This window comes from Phocoena phocoena, chromosome X (assembly GCF_963924675.1).
Source record: "Phocoena phocoena chromosome X, mPhoPho1.1, whole genome shotgun sequence".
NCBI classification, from domain to species: Eukaryota; Metazoa; Chordata; class Mammalia; order Artiodactyla; family Phocoenidae; genus Phocoena; species Phocoena phocoena.
In genome coordinates, this window is record NC_089240.1 from 3,820,203 (window position 1) to 3,837,788 (window position 17,586).

Sequence of the window (17,586 nt, forward strand, 5' to 3'; positions counted from 1 at the left end):
AGACCTTCACAGAGAAGGTTGCCTCTGTTAAGAATGTTGAAAAAAGGGATCCAGGGTCCATTGGATGCTGCCCTGGTCCTCACAGACTTGCTCAGCAGGGATGTAGACAGAATTTGATGCTATAAAGAGCAGGGAAGCACTAAAGTGTTTCCAGTGGGAAAGAAAGGGACCACGCCTGCATCTTGTAAAGATAACTAGGTGAGTCACTGAAGATGGAGGTTGCAGAGAGGGAGACGTGGCAATCACATAGAAGGAAGGCGATGGGAACCTGAATGAGAGCAGCAGAAGAATACAGGGAGGAGAGAGAAGAACTGAGGTCACGGGCTTCCCTGGTGGCGCAGTGGTTGAGAGTCCGCCTGCCGATGCAGGGGACGCGGGTTCGTGCCCCGGTCCGGAAGGATCCCACACGCCGCGGAGCGGCTGGGCCCGTGAGCCATGGCTGCTGAGCCTGCGCTCCGCAACGGGAGAGGCCACAGCAGTGGAGGTCATTCTAGGAGCAACCTGTAACTCCAGGGGTTTTCATTCTCTCATGGAATGGTTCCTCAAGCCAGAAACATGAAATCTTCCTAGACGTAGTTCCTTCTTTCCCTCCCAATGCTCATGATCAAAATCAGTCTCCAAGACACACCAGCTCTACCTGCAAAAATCTCTGCATGAGTCTAACTCCAATAGGATACCACGATATCTACACTACAGACCGAAAGGTTGGTTTAGCATGAGTGTCTGGGGGAAACAAGGACAGATCTTGCTTACCCTTTATAAACTATCACAAGGGGAATTAATCTTTAGCATCATAGGCCTCTTACAATGTAAACACAGTGCAACAAAAATGGCTTGATAAACAGCCCCATGAACTGGTGTTACATCAATTCTATCAAACTCAGCCATGACTGTTGGGACTTCCCTGGTGGTCCAGTGGTTAGGACTCAGTGCTTTTGCTGTCCTGGGCCCGGGTTCAATCCCTGGTCGGGAACTAAGATCCCACAAGCCGCGAGCCGTAGCCAAAAAAAAAAAAAAAAAAAGGTCAGCCATGATTGCAACAACTCCGAACACATACATGATCCCAAAAGAGATTAAAAGGGCTTAACGCAGTATCACTTAGGAAGGCAGAGCTTGTGAGTGAATGTGGCAATGTTTCTGGTGCTTCCGATGTACTGTTTTAGAGTTTCATGGGAAGCAAATGTCTTACATATGTAGAATGGTCCAGTTCTGCTCATTTCTTAGCAGCTAAGCCTGGTCGATCGATGATGGAATAAACGCTCTGGGGCCAGAGCTGGGACCCTCTCTTCACCAACTCACAGATGAATTCCACGTGAAACTTTACCACGCAATACATTCTGCCATGTGATTTGAAGAAAGTTGCAGGTGGAAATGCTGGGTGTATTCAGCCACACTCATTATTTCACCACTGACATAAAATACCAATCAATTAGACTAACGCTATTGGTCTTTCTTATTTCCTCGACACAGGAAAACTGGGAGAAAGGAAGTCCCTTAGGCTAATGCTCTTTGCTTTTTTATGTTGCTGCTTCTCGGTGTTTAGCATTTATTCCGAATGCATGCCAAAAACAATTGAGGGACTATTTTTAGAATCACCTGTGATCAGAACCGGAAAGAACGAAGTCCTAAAAATATTTTCATACTAATATGTTCTTTCCTTAAAATTCTAAATTTAACATTTTTTTTTACCTTTCTCCTTTCACTTCCACCTACCTCTTAAATATAAAAAGGGATGTACCACCTGCCATGCCTGACATTTGCACCGATGTGTGTTTGAAAATGTTTATGTTCAAATGTTGGTAACTAACGCATAGAGAGAAATTTATATAATGTGGTTCAACATGTTTTATATGATCTTATTTCATAATTCACTTTAGCCTCATATTATCACATTCTGAAATTTTACAGTTTCATACACCAATATCACCTCATTCCTCCTTAAAATGTTATCCAATCAACTTTTTTTCCCAGCATTAAACAGGAATTGCCCTTTATTGTTTTTCTCATGCACCTTCTTCTTATTTCAGAAAAACGGAGCTAATTATCCATCCAACCACCAACCCACTCAACCAAAATGGAAATTAATATCGAAGTCTGGCTGAAGAAAAGACAAGGAATTGTAGGAAGACACTTCTTCACTGCATTTTTCTTTGCTTTTGGCAAATTATAAGATACTCTTAGTCTTAGCCCATCACCAGCTTTGGAAACTGTAAATGGGATTTACAGCAATGCACCTTTTCTAATCCCAAGAGCCACGGAGAAAGTAGCGTTCTCCATAGAGTGACCCTGAACTTTTAACCGTCAAGTTTATTAAACTTCAGCAAACTTGCAAGGCTCTTTCACATGGCGAAAAGACAAATGTGTAGCCCAGAATCTCTGTCTGGGATATATTTGCCCTGCCCTTTGCATTGCTATATTTTTGTCCTTCACCCATCACCATAAATTCCCCATCTTCATAGAGACCTTCCCTGGTCAGGCAATCTTAAGTATCCCCATCACTCACGTAAGTTACTCTCTCAGCTCTCAGTTCCCTCATCACGGCTCTTATCACAAGCTGAAATGTGTTTTTCTTCAAATTTTCATCTTTAAGTATAGTTGATTTACAATGTGTTAGTTTCAGGGGTACAGCAAAGTGATTCAGTTACATATATGTATGTGTATGTGTATGTGTGTGTGTGTGTGTGTGTGTGTGTGTGTGTATACACTTTTTCATATTCTTTTCCATTATCGTTTATTATAAGATAGGGACTATAGTTCCCTGTGCTATAGAGTAGAACCTTGTTATTTATCCATTCTACATGTAATAGTTTGCATCTGCTAACCCCAAACTCCTAATTTATCCCTCCTTCACCCCCTTTCCCCTTTGGGAACAATAAGTTTGTTTTCTACGTCTGGGAGTCTGTTCTGCTTTGTATTGCGTTGGCCAAAAAGTTCGTTTGGGTTCTTCTGTAAGATGTTATGGAAAAACCCAAAGGATCTTTTTGGCCAACCCAATAAATAAGTTCATTTGTGTCATATTTTAGATTCCACACGTAAGTGATGCCATATGGTATTTGTCTTTGCTGACTTACTTCACTCAGTATGACAATCTCTAGGTCCATCCATGTGGCTGCAAATGGCACTATTTCGTTCTTTTTCATGGCTGGGTAATATTCCATTGCATACATGTACCACATCTTCTTTATCCATTCCTCTGCCGATGGACATTTAGGTTGCTTCCATGTCACAGTTCCTGTGAATAATGCTGCTATGAACATGGGGGTGTATGTATCTTTTCAAATTATGATTTTTTTCTGCATATATGTCCAGGAGTGGGATTGCTGGATCATATGGTAACTCTATTTTTAGTTTTTTAAAGAATCTCCATACTGTTCTCCATAGCGGCTGTACCAATTTAAATTCCTACCAATAGTGTAGTAGGGTTCCCCTTTTCTCCACACCCTCTCCAGCATTTGTTATCTGTAGACTTTTTGATGATGGCCATCCTGACCGGTGTGAGGTGATACCTCATTGTAGTTTTGATTCCTATCTCTCTACTGATTAGTGATGTTGAGCATCTTTTCATGTGCCTTTTGGCCATCTGTGTCTTCTTTGGAGAAATGTCTATTTAGGTCTTCTGCCCAGTTTTGGATTGGGTTGGTTGGTTGGTTCAGTAAGTGGAGGGGCTCCAAAAGGTTCGTTTAACCTGCTCCCATGCATCTGTGTTCTCTCTGTTATAAGGTACTTTGCTCCTGGTCCTTCTCCACTAACTTCTGATCTCTTGTGACTTCTAGCATCTCACTACTGAGTATGTCCATCCTTGCCATGTTGGTTGTGACGGGGGATGAAGGAAAAGGCTTGTTTCCATGACTACAAAGCATTGCAACTCTAACTACATTCTCGTAACCAAGTATCATCCCCAATGTTCGCTCTGTTATCCAATGATCCCAGCCACTGAGACGAGGTTCACCATTTCCTAATTAACAACAAACTACAAGTACAGTACGGAGAACTTTTAAATTTCACTGAAACCATTCAGGAGTGTTTTTCTATTGCTCCCTTAGAAATGGCTTGGGGGCAGCTGAGCGAGGTAATTAAATGGCGGACATGCCCTTGTAAAGAACACTGAGGTGTGCTCTGTTCTTTTATCCTGGTTGCAGGTACGATGCTCACTGGACGTGCACAGTAGCCAGAGGGTCTAGCTGTTAAAGCTGTTAGTCCCAGCCCTACTCTGAAGACTGCTGAGTCATTTCCTTGCCCTAATTTTCCGTTTCCATGTCTATAAAATGTAGTCAATAAATAACCTCATTTTCTGGCCCTACTATGAAAATTCTGATAAGGTTGCCTTTCACTGTCTACTCAAAAGCCAACTAGCAGAGACGCACGTCCTAACTTCCTTATTTAATCTAGCTCCACCTTAAGCCCTGCCAAGCCCCATCCTTCCTTAATAATCACAAGAGTCCCTTATGACCACCTGACCCACTTTATAGTCCTGAGTCTACCTTTTCAAGTTCATTTCCCCACAACAGAACATGCAAGTCAGGACAGCAGGGAGCCATTGGAGCTAAGGCCAGCTCTGTCCTCAGTGTTGGGCACATAGTTGCAATTAAATAAACCCTTGTTTCATATGAGAATAAATATCCTAACACACTTAATCGTATCTGGCACATAGTAAACAATCGATGTGAGTTGCATTTATGTGTCTAAAATACCAAGGAGACCACTGGCATCATTCTCTATGTCATCTTTGTCACACAAAGGGAAAAAGGAACTTATACTTATTGTAAAATTCACAGCTTCAAGGAATGCTTACCACAATTCTATGATGTCTTATTATCCCAGTTTTCCGGGGAGTTGCATTAATTCACCCAGGATCGCACAGGGGAGATTTCAAACAAGATCCATCTGACTCAAATGTACTCTTTCCTCAGGGTGAAAAGGCTCTCTGTTCTAGGCCATCTTCTCTACAATGAGTTGGGTGAAGCAGATATATCCCCATGTCATCTTCAGGAGCTATCTACTTATTTAGGAGGGGAGATGATGCAAATGTATGAAAAATAGAGTATGAGTCCTGTGAACGTGAAAATATTTGAGTTTTAGGTCCAAGCAAATGTCAGTTCCATACAGTTCAATCTCATGTGTACCAAGAAGGAAGTCTTATGTTTCAAGTGAGTGGTCCTGACATTCAGAATCCAAGTCAGAGATTCTTCATCTTTTCTGGGTCACAGACTTTTTTGAGGAGACATTCCTTTCAAGGGAAAATACATTCTCACTTACTGAAGTGCCATAAGTGTTATAGGGGGGGCTTCTTAGGCCCCCTGGGGATCCATGGGGCTTAGCTGACAACATCTAGTTCCAAGGATGCAAAATTATCTTCGGTTTGACTGAAAGGTGATATATAAAAGGTTCATGGTGTCAGACTTTTAGGACTAAATGGAAATTTCAAACCTAAATGAACACATTAAGAGGTACAAACTACCAGATGTAAAGCAAATAAGTCACGGGGATGTAACATACAGCACAGGGAACATGGTCAATAATATTCTAAGAACTTTGTATGGTGTGTACTCTATAAAAAATATCAAATTACTGTGTTGTACACCTGAAACTACCATCATATTGTAAGTCAACTATACTTTAATAAAAATAAATAAATAAAAGTAGCACATCTTTCTTTTCTGATCTAAATGTCTTCTCAAGGGGTCGGCGTGTTTACTGTTAGCCATTCAGGCCATAGAGAATAAAAGCAAACTCCCTATTATTTGGAAGGAATATATTTAGCCTGGAAATTCTCCCTAGGAAAATAACAACCACGGTGCCTTTCTTTAGAAAACAAATTGACCTAGTTGATACAAGATTATAGTATTTAATGTCATACTGAAGCCTTGATAAACAATTGTCCGAGCGTTTCAAACCTCACAGACAGAAAAAGTGACTGCAGTAGATGGACAGATGGGAAGATCTTGGCCAAGGATTTCAGACCAGAGGCTTGTCCATAATACTTCCCTCCCCGGCTACCAACTACTCGTTTGTCTATAGGTAGGATCCACATCTTTATGATAAGGTTTAGACTACAGGATCTTTAGAGATGATTGGAAATCACAGTCTACAGTCAGGGGTGCAGAGATCTGCGTCACTTTTAAGATAATCAACTCATAAGAAGCCTGTTACACAGTTGGTGGGAATGTTAGGTTGGTGCAGCCACTGCGGAGAACAGTAGGGAGGTTCCTTCCAAAACTAAGAACAGAACTACCACGTGATCCAGCAATCCCACTCCTGGGCATGTATCTGCAGAAGACCATAATTTGAAAAGATACATGCACCCCTATCTTCACAGCAGCTCTACTTACAATAGCCAAGACGTGGAAGCAACCAAAATGTCCGTCGACAGATGAATGGATAAAGAAGATGTGGTACATGTGTACAATGGAATATTACTCAGCCATTAAAAAGAATGAAATAATGCCATTTGCAGCACCATGGATGGACCTAGAGATGATCATACTAAGTGAAGTAAGTCAGACAGAGAAGCACAAACATCATATGATATCAGGTGTATGTGGAATCTAAAATATGATACAAATAAGGTTATATACAACAGAGAAACAGACCCACAAAACATAGAAAACCAACATGGTTACCGAAGGGAAAGTGAGGGAAAGAGATAAATTAGGAGTTTGGGATTAACAGATCACACTACTATTTATAAGAGCTAACCAACAAAGACCTTCTGTATAGCACAGGGAACTATACTCAATATTTTGTAATAACCTATAAGGGAAGAGAGTCTGAAAAAAAATAGCTATTTATGTACGTATAACTGAATCACTTTGCTGTACACCTGAAACTAACACAACATTGTAAATCAATTATAGTTCAATTTTAAAAAAAGAAGGCAGATAAAAGATGGTCAAAAAAAAAAAAGGATATATGTAAGAGTCACCACCAAAGCAAAAAGTCACCTGACATTACAGTATGAAATAACAGAAGGTTGTGAATGTAACAGTAATTCTCTTTACCCAATGCCTCCATGCACACTTTCACAAGCAACATGTATGTTGTCTGCAATTATTTTCCTTTTTGCTAGGTTATATTTGTTCTGATGGCCTTTACTGAAATGCAATTAGGTGTCTGTTCAGTCTAATAAAAACATTTAGCTTGCTAAAAAAAAAGTCATCTGATAAAGTAAAAAAAAAAACCAGACTGCCACCAATTAATATGGTAAATATACTCTGCATTTAGACTGTTAGACTACAACTTTAAAATTTTTATTTTATGTATTGGGTTGGCCAAAACCCAAATGAACATTTTGGCCAACCCAATACCATTCTACTTAAACAGTGTGGTTATCAGGTTTTCTTTGCTAACAGAAACAAAATACAAGGTGGGCAGAGCAGCAAACAAGAGAGCTGGTCTACCTCATGGTGGAGAGGTGGCTAATGCTACCTCCAAACTCCATGGACCACTTGATACTGTTCCCTGTGGGGGAAGGTTCCAGAATCACTCCAGGTTGGTAAAGTCCAGGCATCAGGGTGCGAAGATATGTCTGGGCAAGACCTTCCTCTCAGTCAGCTGGTCTGCTGGACAGTGTGGTCCTGACAAGGGGAAAGGATTTGCTTCCCTGGGGAAGGCAGCTGAGAAACATGCCAGAGGCAAACCAATGTCAAGGGCACAAAAGGACATCGGGTCTGGAAGGCATGCCGCCATCTCCTTAGAGCAAATAGTTTCCTTTCATCATTAACTCCACCTCCTGCCCATGTTCTAGAAACCAGAAACCCAAAACCTGGAACAAACCCCAAGAGAAATCAAATGCGAGGCGATGCAAGAGAAATGAGGAAATGTTACTTTCCAACATTTGGACTGTGCTCCCAACAGGCATTATTCTTATTGAAGACTGAGAAGAAAAACCAAGAGACCCCCTACGTTTCTTCACCTCTGCTATGATGCATAAAGGCTTGCACGATTCATGTCTCATTCTCTTAAATTCTCAACACTTCACACAAATAAATATTTTAATAATTCACTGAGTAATTTTCCAAACTAACTCCACACACACACACCCTCTTTTTTGACCTGAACTCACCCGAGGGGATCCTATGGTTCTAATATTCTGTAATTTGGCAAAAAAATGATCTCTCTCATGCATTTGTCAATCCAGATATTATTTGCTAAGAAATATTTAAGATAAATGAGCTAAGCGTCAGAAACACAAACATACATCAACACACACACACGCACACACGCACACAAAACCCCTTTATCTGTCTCAAAAAAAAAAAAATTCTCTCTCTCTCTCTCCTGCCTCTCTCTCCTTCCCTCTCCCTCCCTCCCTCTTCTCTCTCCAAAAAAAAGAAAAAAAATGAACAGGAAAAAACCTTTTCACTGGATTTAATAAATGACTGGGAGCTTCCCAGATGGAGAGTGGGGTGAGGACATCTGAGTACAGCTCAGCCAAAGGAAGGCTGGGGGCGTACGGGAGAGCAGGGTGTGCTCAGGGGCCTGTGAGCTGTTTGCTCGGAAAAACAAGAGCACAGGGTAGATGGGAGAAAGTGGAGGGAACCCAACTGGAAATGGGAGACACGGGCATATCTTAAAGCTCCTTCTGTCTTGTGCAGGGTTCTCCCAGGTGGTAAACAGGGAGCCACTGGAGAGATTCAGTCATGATTTGCCTCCAATTAGGAAATGAAGTCATCAGCTCTGAGAAGCTGGAAGATGCTTATGATGGGAGCACGGAGGATGGACTGGAGGGGCAGGAGTGACAAATTAAGAAGCCACCCAACTGAGATAATGCAAACTAGAAGAACAGCAGTCCCCATGGGCATTGAGCAGGGAGCACGTATTCAGGGATCTTTCCCAGGGTAGAAATGATGGGATAGCGAAGCCATTTACATGAGAAGTAAAACACAACTGAGTTCATATCTTGGACATGTTGATAGATTGGGTACCAATGACCAACCTGAGGGTGCAGAGAGGAATAGGTTTTAGGAGAAAATAATCTGTCAACATACGGATATGTTGAGTTTGGAGGGTCTATGGAACCTTCCAAGAGAGGCTTGTAAGAGCACTGAAGGATGCAAACACTGGAAATGAAGTTGGTAGTCTGGGTTGCAAATAGAGACAAGAATCGTTCACACAGAGGTGGCAGCTGAAGCTACGTGGATGGAAGGAATCACTCAGAGATGAAAGATCAAGAGGAGAATGGAGACAAGAACAGAATCTGGGCGAGGCCAATATTTACGAATAAAATCAGAAGAAAGTGAAGGACCTCTCAAAATTGTGGAAGAGAAACAGAAGCAGACTGACAGACACAGAGAACAGACTTCTGCTTACCAAGGGGGAGGAGGGGTTAGGAGGGAAGGATTGGGAGTTTGGGGTTAGCAGATGCAAACTAGTATATATAGGATGGATAAACAAGGTCCTACTGTAGAGCACAGGGAACTATATTCAATATCCTGTGATAAACCTCAGTGGAAAAGAATATATACTCGTATAACTCAGTCATTCTGCTGTAGAGCAGAAATTAACATAGCACTGTAAATCAACTATAATCCAATAAAATAAGTTAAAAAAAAGAATTGCGGAATAGAACCAGAACACAGCGCTACTATGAAAACCAAGGAGGGAAGACAGGGCAAAAGTGACAAGTGCCCATAAAAATGAGATTTTTAAGACCAGGACTAAGGAGTTGTCACAGGGTTTGGCAGTGTAAACTTTCCTGTCATGCTGCAATGAGATTATTTAGCATGAGATGGGGGAGGGGAGCCAGTTTGGAGGAACTGGAAGGGGAAGAATGAAGTGAAAATTGTGATTTCAAAGAATATGACTATTAATGGAAGGAGAAAGATATGTCATCATGTAACATGGTGCAGCCACTATGGGAAACAGTATGGAAGTTCATCAAAAAGCTGAAAAGAGAGCTACCATGTGACCCAGCAATCCCATTCCTAGGCATATATCCAGAGAAAACCATAATTCAAAAAGATACATGCACCCAAATGTTCACTGCAGCACTATTTACAATAGCCAGGACATGGAAGCAACCTAAATGTCCATCCACAGAGAAATGGATAAAGAAGATGTGGTACATATATACAGTGGAATACTACTCACCCATAAAAAAGAATGAACTAATGCCATTTGCAGCAACATGGATGGACCTAGAGATGATCATACTAAGTGAAGCAAGTCAGACAGAGAAAGACAAATACCGTGTGATATCACTCATGTATGGAATCTAATTTGAAAAATGATACAAATGAACTTATTTACAAAAGTGAAACAGACTCACAGATCTCAAAATCAAACTTATGGTTACCAAAGGGGAAACATGTGGGGAAGTGATAAACTGAGAGACTGGGATTGACACACACACACACTACTATATATAAAAGAGATAACCAATTAGAACCTGCCGTAGAGCACAGGCAGCTCTACTCGGTACTCTGTAACGACCTTTATGGGAAAAGAATCTAAAAAAGAGTGGATATACGTGTATGTATAACTGAGTCATTTGCTGTACACCTGAAACGAACACAACATTGCAAGTCAACGATACTCCAATAAAAATTAAAAAAAAAAAAGAATTCGGAGTGGAACTTGGACTTCAGAGATGATCTCCAGGGTGATGATAAAGACAGCTCAATGCTGGGGAAGGGGTTAGGAACAGAAAGGGGAGAAGTCTGAGGAATGATCACATCCCAATGAGGATGTGGGAGATGGCTGAAATCTTCCAAACAGACATCAAGAAGCTTATATGTGTCCATCCTTTCTAGTTTCTTTGAGTCAATGTTGATTTCGGAGACAGAACACCAACGTTTCAACATCCCTATTAGGGACTTCCCTGGTGGTCCAGTGGTTAAGACTCCGCGCTCCCAACGCAGGAGGCCTGGGTTTGATCCCTGGTTAAGGGAACTAGATCCCGCCTGCCACAACTAAAGATGCTGCAGGCTGCAACTAAGACCTGGTGCAGCCAAATAAATATTAAAAAAAAAAAACCCATCCCTGTTAAAGGACAGAGGGACCCTCATCCTTTAGTTGTATGATGAAAGCACCCTTGCTCCAACTATTTATGTTATAGGCGGAGTTTCGGGCATTTATTGTTATCTGAGGTTCCCCTAGCCAGAGTTCACACTGCACTATTCCAAGTCTGGACAGAGACTCTGTTAACACAGGCTCGGGGAGTGCTTCCCAACATTTTCAATACCGTCTCTGAAGATGCTCCTAGCTTGCTGGACCACTGAAGCACATGGCGCCGGGCACAGAGCAGGGCCTGAAACATGCTCTGGTTGATGATGTGGATCAAGGCAGGCTTCAGAAAGCTAGCGATGCTGATTTACGGTGCCCTTTCTCAGGGGTGACGGACAGCTCAGGACCACTCTTCTTTAAAGGATCTGAGCCAGGCAAAGGGCAGGGTCAAGGAGCAGCCCACACACTGCAAGGTTAACCTGGAAGAGGGTGAGGGTAGCCTGGGGGGTTTTAGAAGACCCAAGCACTCGGCTTGGGCGTGCTCTGCCATTTCTTAGCTCCAGTGTCTTTATTTTTTTTAACTTTTTACTTTATAGTGGAGTAGAGTTGATTAACAACGTTGTGTTAGTTTCAGGTATGCAGCAAAGTGACTCAGTTACACATAGACGTGTATCTATCCTTTTCCTTTTAGTTGTCTGGGTTGTTACATGGGTTCCTGGATGTGACACAGATTCACACGGGCTATTTCACAGCAGCGCTGTAAAAAGCAAGCCAGGAAACTCACAAAAGGACTAAAAAATTTTAACTAGTATTGTTACCACCTCTATTACTATTACTTGCTGGAGGGTGGAGTACGTTTCCATAAAGCTCAGAGGGAATCTGTCCAACAGACTGGATGCTGCTGGAATTATGAGAAGCATGCAGATGTGCGTCAACTCCCTAGGTCTGGGAAAGACAGACTGATGTAGAAGTTAGAGTGGCTTGGGGGAGGCCAGGGAAATAAGGTTTAGGGAAGAAAGAAAATGTTTTCATGTGTAATGGCTGCTTTCAGGATATGAAATATCATTTTTGAAAGCTAAGATGTTATAAATTATGTAGTACATTGCTCATTTCTGCAAGGACTGAGCCAAAAGAAGCAATGAATAATAGGAAACGTTATAATAAAACAGAACTACGTGCAAGCCATAGGGTCCCCTGAGTTGATTCCCCTGAAACGACGAACCACAGGAAAACTTCTGGGAACTTCTGAGATCCCTTGCCCAAATCTCAAAATCAGAGTGATGGATACAATCCATCAACCTTTCTCCGTACTGTTAAGGGGTTGGTCTCCTTTATTGCAATGTATGGCTTCCCTCACGCACAGAAAATTTGACTAAATTGATCTGGGCGGGTATTATCCCATCAGCTGTGTCCAAATCCTAACCTGTGTTATTCTTCTCTGACCTATTAAAATACCTGCCCTGTCCATGGGTTCTCACACACACATAGATCTGCAGAGCTTTCAGTATGATCTTAAAAATATTCACATTTATTGTGAAGAATTCAAAAAGTGCATAGGCGTAGGAATAGTTACAGTTTTCACTTTCTCTGCCAATCTCTACCTCTCCCCAGTGCAGAATACCTTACTCCACTTCATAGAGGTAAAAACCGTTAAGGCGTTTCTGGGCTTTTTTCTAGGCAGTGACATGCACAAACATATTCATGCATGGAACATTTAAAATATGTATGTGTACCTACATGCACGTGCATGAATTTGTATATGCGTACGTACACAAGTAACTCCCTATGCACATACAGATTTCAGAGGTTTATATGAATATTATGTATCTTCATATTTTGCTTTGTTTCTTCCCTTTCAAGTGAAAACTAGTTTATAAGTGTACACAGTAATTCATTTACTCATTCCCTGATTGAGAGAAATTTCAGTCTCTATGGACACTGAGGTCCATGCATGCTACAGACTGAATATTTGTGTCCCCTCAAAATTCGTATGTTGAAATCTAATCCCCAGGGTGATGGTATTTGGAGGTGACGTTTTGGGAAGGTCATGAGGGAGGAGCCCCCATGAATGGAATTAGTGCCCTTAAAAAAGAGATCCCAGAGAGCTCCCTCACCCCCTCCACCATGTGAGGACACACTGAGAAAATGGTCTCTGTGAACCAGGAATCAGGTTCTCACCATATACCAGATCTGTGGGCACCTTGATCTTGGACTTCCAGCCTCCAGAACTGTGAGACATAAATGTCTGTTGTTTATAAACCCCCCAGTCTGTGGTAGTTTTGTTAAAGCAGCTCAAATGAATGAAGACAGTGAATCTTTGCACTTAATTATATAGGACAGATTCCTGGGAGAGAACTGCTGGAGAGAAAAGTAATCTCTTTTCAAATTTTAATATATAATACCCAATTTCCTTCAAAGTTCTCCATCAGTCCATCCACCCAACTAGCAAAGTCTAAGAATGCTCATTTGACCACGCCCACAGATAAATGAATTTAGCTTTGCCATTAAGCTAGGCAAAAGTATACCAGCATAAAGTAAAATAAAACAAAATTGATTTGCCTTTTTCTTTAAATATGAATGTGTTCGGGCATTTCTACTGATGAGTTTTAGACATTTTGCTTCTTCAACTATGAGCTTCCTAATAGCTCTGACAGAGTCACTCACAAGCTATTCCTCTATATATTTTTGGTGCTATTTAATTTCCTGCTTTGATTCTCAATTTGCTGCTCTTATCTACACACAACTTCCATACCTTCCCGGTAGCATTTCTCTGTCTACAATTCACAGTGGGGCAGGTATTTTGCACAAGCCAAAATTTGCAAATCCAGGAGAGGGGAAAGGTGAAAGATGGCCAAAAATGCCAACTAAAGCAGTTTCGTTCTCTATGTGACATTTGTCATTGCTCCACGCATGGAACGTTTTAAATTTCACATCCGACCTTTTTAACAATAGCAGCAAATGCCAAGAGGAAATGTTACTGTCTTCACTTTGTATCCTGACGCCCCTGCAGATGCCATTTTTCACGGTCCACGGCTAGAGTTTATGACAAGACCATCAAGGTGCCTGAAACTAGCCATCAATATGTGAACAGTTTTCCATCAAGGGGAACGGGAGGCACACGTATGGCACCGTGTCGGGGAGCGTGCCTGCCTTCCTCTGCTTTTATTCAGGAACGGTGCTGCGTGATACCACACAACTTGATCCGTGATAAAAAGGAAATCAGCTCTCAATATGGTGTTACGTAGTATAAGCCAAGCAAATCCCTCTATCACCATTTTAAGAACAGAACTATTTTATGCTATTAGGTGACTACAGAGGGCTTGTGGAAGTCTTTCATCAATGACCCTTAGGGATTTAAAACTGGAAAGGAAAAAATAATCTTCCACTTTCTCCATCCAAGCACCAAAGCTACTATTTTATATGTAGCTTTTTAACCAAAGTAATGATAGATGCTGTTGAGTTTTGAAAATGTTTGATGATAATATAAAAATATATAGATATCGAATATAACGCCAGGTTCACATAGATAATGATTTTAAATTAACGAACACATCTCTTTACAAACAATGGGACAACAATTCACATCATACAATGAAGAAAAGGAATATGTCTGGTCATTTACATTTGGGTACACTTAACAAGGAAAGAAAAATAATTTAACTGTAAAAATTGTTGTGATTTAAGAATTAATGACCTAAAATGAAGTGTTAAGAAGTGCCTCTCAATTATTTGGACTACATTGTTTTAAGGAGAATAGATTTCTAGTTATATGGACTTGGTATTAAAGTAATTTAACGACACTGTGTAATAATCTAAATGGGAAAAGAATTTGAAAAAGCATAGATACATGTATATGTATAACTGAATCACTTTGCTGTACACCTGAAACGAATACAACATTGTTAATCAACTATACTCCAATATAAAATAAAAATTAAAAAAAAGATAAAATAAAAAGCCCTATCTGAGTTTAAAATAATAAAATAATCTATTTTTTTGAAATATTGAAAAAATAAACTAACATGGACATGCATTCTAAACTGTGAATTTTCATGTGAAATTAAGGAAAACACAACTATTTAAAAATGTTTAAGTTTTCTAGGAAAACACACCTTGACAATCATTTTTTTCCCAAAATGTTTATCCATTATTTCTTTCATGTATTTTAACTTTCAGTTCATGAAGCTAAAGCATCAGTGTAGGCACTGAGATTTTGTTTTGTTATAAACTGACCGTGAAATGCAACCTTTTTTTTTTTTTTTTTTTTTTGCGGTACGCGGGCCTCTCACTGCTGTGGCCTCTCCCGTTGCGGAGCACAGGCTCCGGACGCGCAGGCTCAGCGGCCATGACTCACCGGCCCAGCCGCTCCGCGGCACGTGGGATCTTCCCGGACCGCGGCACGAACCCGCGTCCCCTGCATCGGCAGGCGGACTCTCAACCACTGCGCCACCAGGGAACCCCCTGAAAGGCAACCATCTTGATGATGACAACAATAATTGCAACGTCAAGAATCCCAGGGATGGAAATTCTCAAAGATGATCATTATTCAGCATAAAGAAATAAGCCATTCTTTTGGTAACTGGCAGGACAGGACTCTAAGGTCTGTTTTGATGCTTCTTAGTAGCCAATCAAGTTAAAGGTTTAAATGACTGCTTTCCAGAAGAAATAAACTAAAGAGATATCACCTTACAGAAGTAAACCACGTACAGCATGTATCAAGTAATGCCACAGATCCTTCAAACTAACAGGAGCATCTGTCATGATACTGACCCGTAAAGGTCCAGGAAACATGAATTTTACATCTAAAATGTTTCACCTATCTTCATTTCCTCATGTATCAGAGGAAGAAGGTCAGCACCTTATATGACATGAAAGGGCAGCACCATCTTGCCCAAACCTACTTTCCCATTGGGGATCCACCATCCTCCCACTGCCCAGAACTATGTACCACCCTGGGTTTGCTCATGTCCGGCATGGGAACTTCACCCCGTTTATTTGTTTGCACTCTGTTCTTTCCACTGAACCCTTCTTTCACTGGCTCATCAAAACCTGATTCAGCCATCAAATCTTAGAAGATAATGTACGGAGCCTCCTGTCTGTCTCCACAACTCTTGTTACATGGGTTCACGCATGACGTATAATGCCACATCTCATTCACAAGACGATCTCAGCCTCAGAACTGTCTTGATCTGTCTTATGACCAAACTCTCTGCCCTACACCACGCCTGGTACCTAGAATGCGATGCATACATGTCTGTTGCCTTGGCTTTGTTTTATCACAGAAGTTAGATGTGAGATTAAAGGAAAATAAAACTACCAAACCATCTTTCGGTTATGATCAAAATGCTTTGCTTATACAGGGAAGAAGTAAATACACCATGTCCTCCAAAAGTATAATTGAGGGAACTTCTTTTGAAATGTTCACTGGGTGACAATGATTATGTCACATGGCATCGGGGTTCATCCTATCTGAGACAGTGATGTAACCCATGGCAACGCCATGCACACATCACGGGGCATTAGTGATGGAGACGGACAGCTGTTTGGCTTTACCATCCAACCAGTCCAGGGGGTCACTCCGCTCACCATGAAAAATGTGCTGTATCTCCTTTATCCTAGTTCCAATATCACATTTTCAAAGCTTGCATTGAGTTCTTTTGGTTGTATCCTCACAAATACAGTGGCAAACCAGTAAAATCTGTACAACCCAAAACATGCATGTTTCTGTACTATGTTTTATGATTTTCTATTAACTGTTACCCCCTTAGGTATCCTATCTTAAATTATTATTTATCATTTATATTATTATGTGACATTTATATATTATATAGGTATATTATTTGTTATACATACTACGCTTATTGTTGATATTATCCTACTTAAAATACTACTACTAATATTTTGCAACGAGGACGCCTGTCATGATGGAAAAGGTTTTCAATGTCGTATGATCATCGAAGTTTGCCAAGGTCCCTAAATCATTAGCACTTCCCTGATTTTCCTTTCAAATACGTATCATTCCTATGAGCATTTATTACAGAAGATTTTCATAATATATATTTATTTCTTTATTTCTCATATATACACTATTATTGATGTTACCATATTTAAATCATTATTCCTTGAGTAATATATCGCACCAAGCATGACTGAGAGGGCGCTGGCCCTAAAGGCAATAGGTTCTGAAATCATAAATCACGACGTTGCATGCGGTAGCTAACAATGCTTTTTTTAAATTTATTTTTTTAAATGGAAATACAGTTGACTTACAATGTTTTCATTTCTGGTGTACAGCAAATGATTCATAGATATACATTTTTTCTTTTTCATATTCTTTTCCCTTATGGTTTATCACAGGATATTGAATAGAGTTCCCTGTGCTCTACAGTAGGGCCTTGTTGTTCATCCATTCTATATATACTAGTTTGCATCTGCTAATTCCAAATTCCTAGTTTATCCCTCCCTCACCCCTGTTCACCTTTGGTAACCATAAGTTTGTTTTCTATGCCTGTGAGTCTGTTTCCATTTCAAAAATGAGTTCATTTGTGTCATATTTTAGATTCCACATACAAGAGATATCACATGGTATTTGTCTTTCTCTGTCTGACTTACTTCACTTAGTATTGATCATCTCTAGGTCCG

The 17,586-nt window shown here is 40.7% G+C and overlaps 1 protein-coding gene across 5 annotated transcripts in view; it reads right to left on the reverse strand.

The window, feature by feature from the left end:
• NLGN4X (neuroligin 4 X-linked) overlaps positions 1–17,586 on the reverse strand; it is a 258,721-nt gene that overhangs the window by 172,580 nt on the left and 68,555 nt on the right. Inside the window, exon 3 of one of the 5 annotated variants that reach the window (XM_065900330.1) lies at positions 11,763–11,773. The exons of the other annotated variants lie outside the window; for them this stretch is intronic. Within the exon in view, the coding sequence (XP_065756402.1) occupies positions 11,763–11,773 (11 nt within the window). The remainder of the gene's footprint in view (positions 1–11,762; positions 11,774–17,586) is intronic. 5 annotated transcript variants of the gene reach the window in all.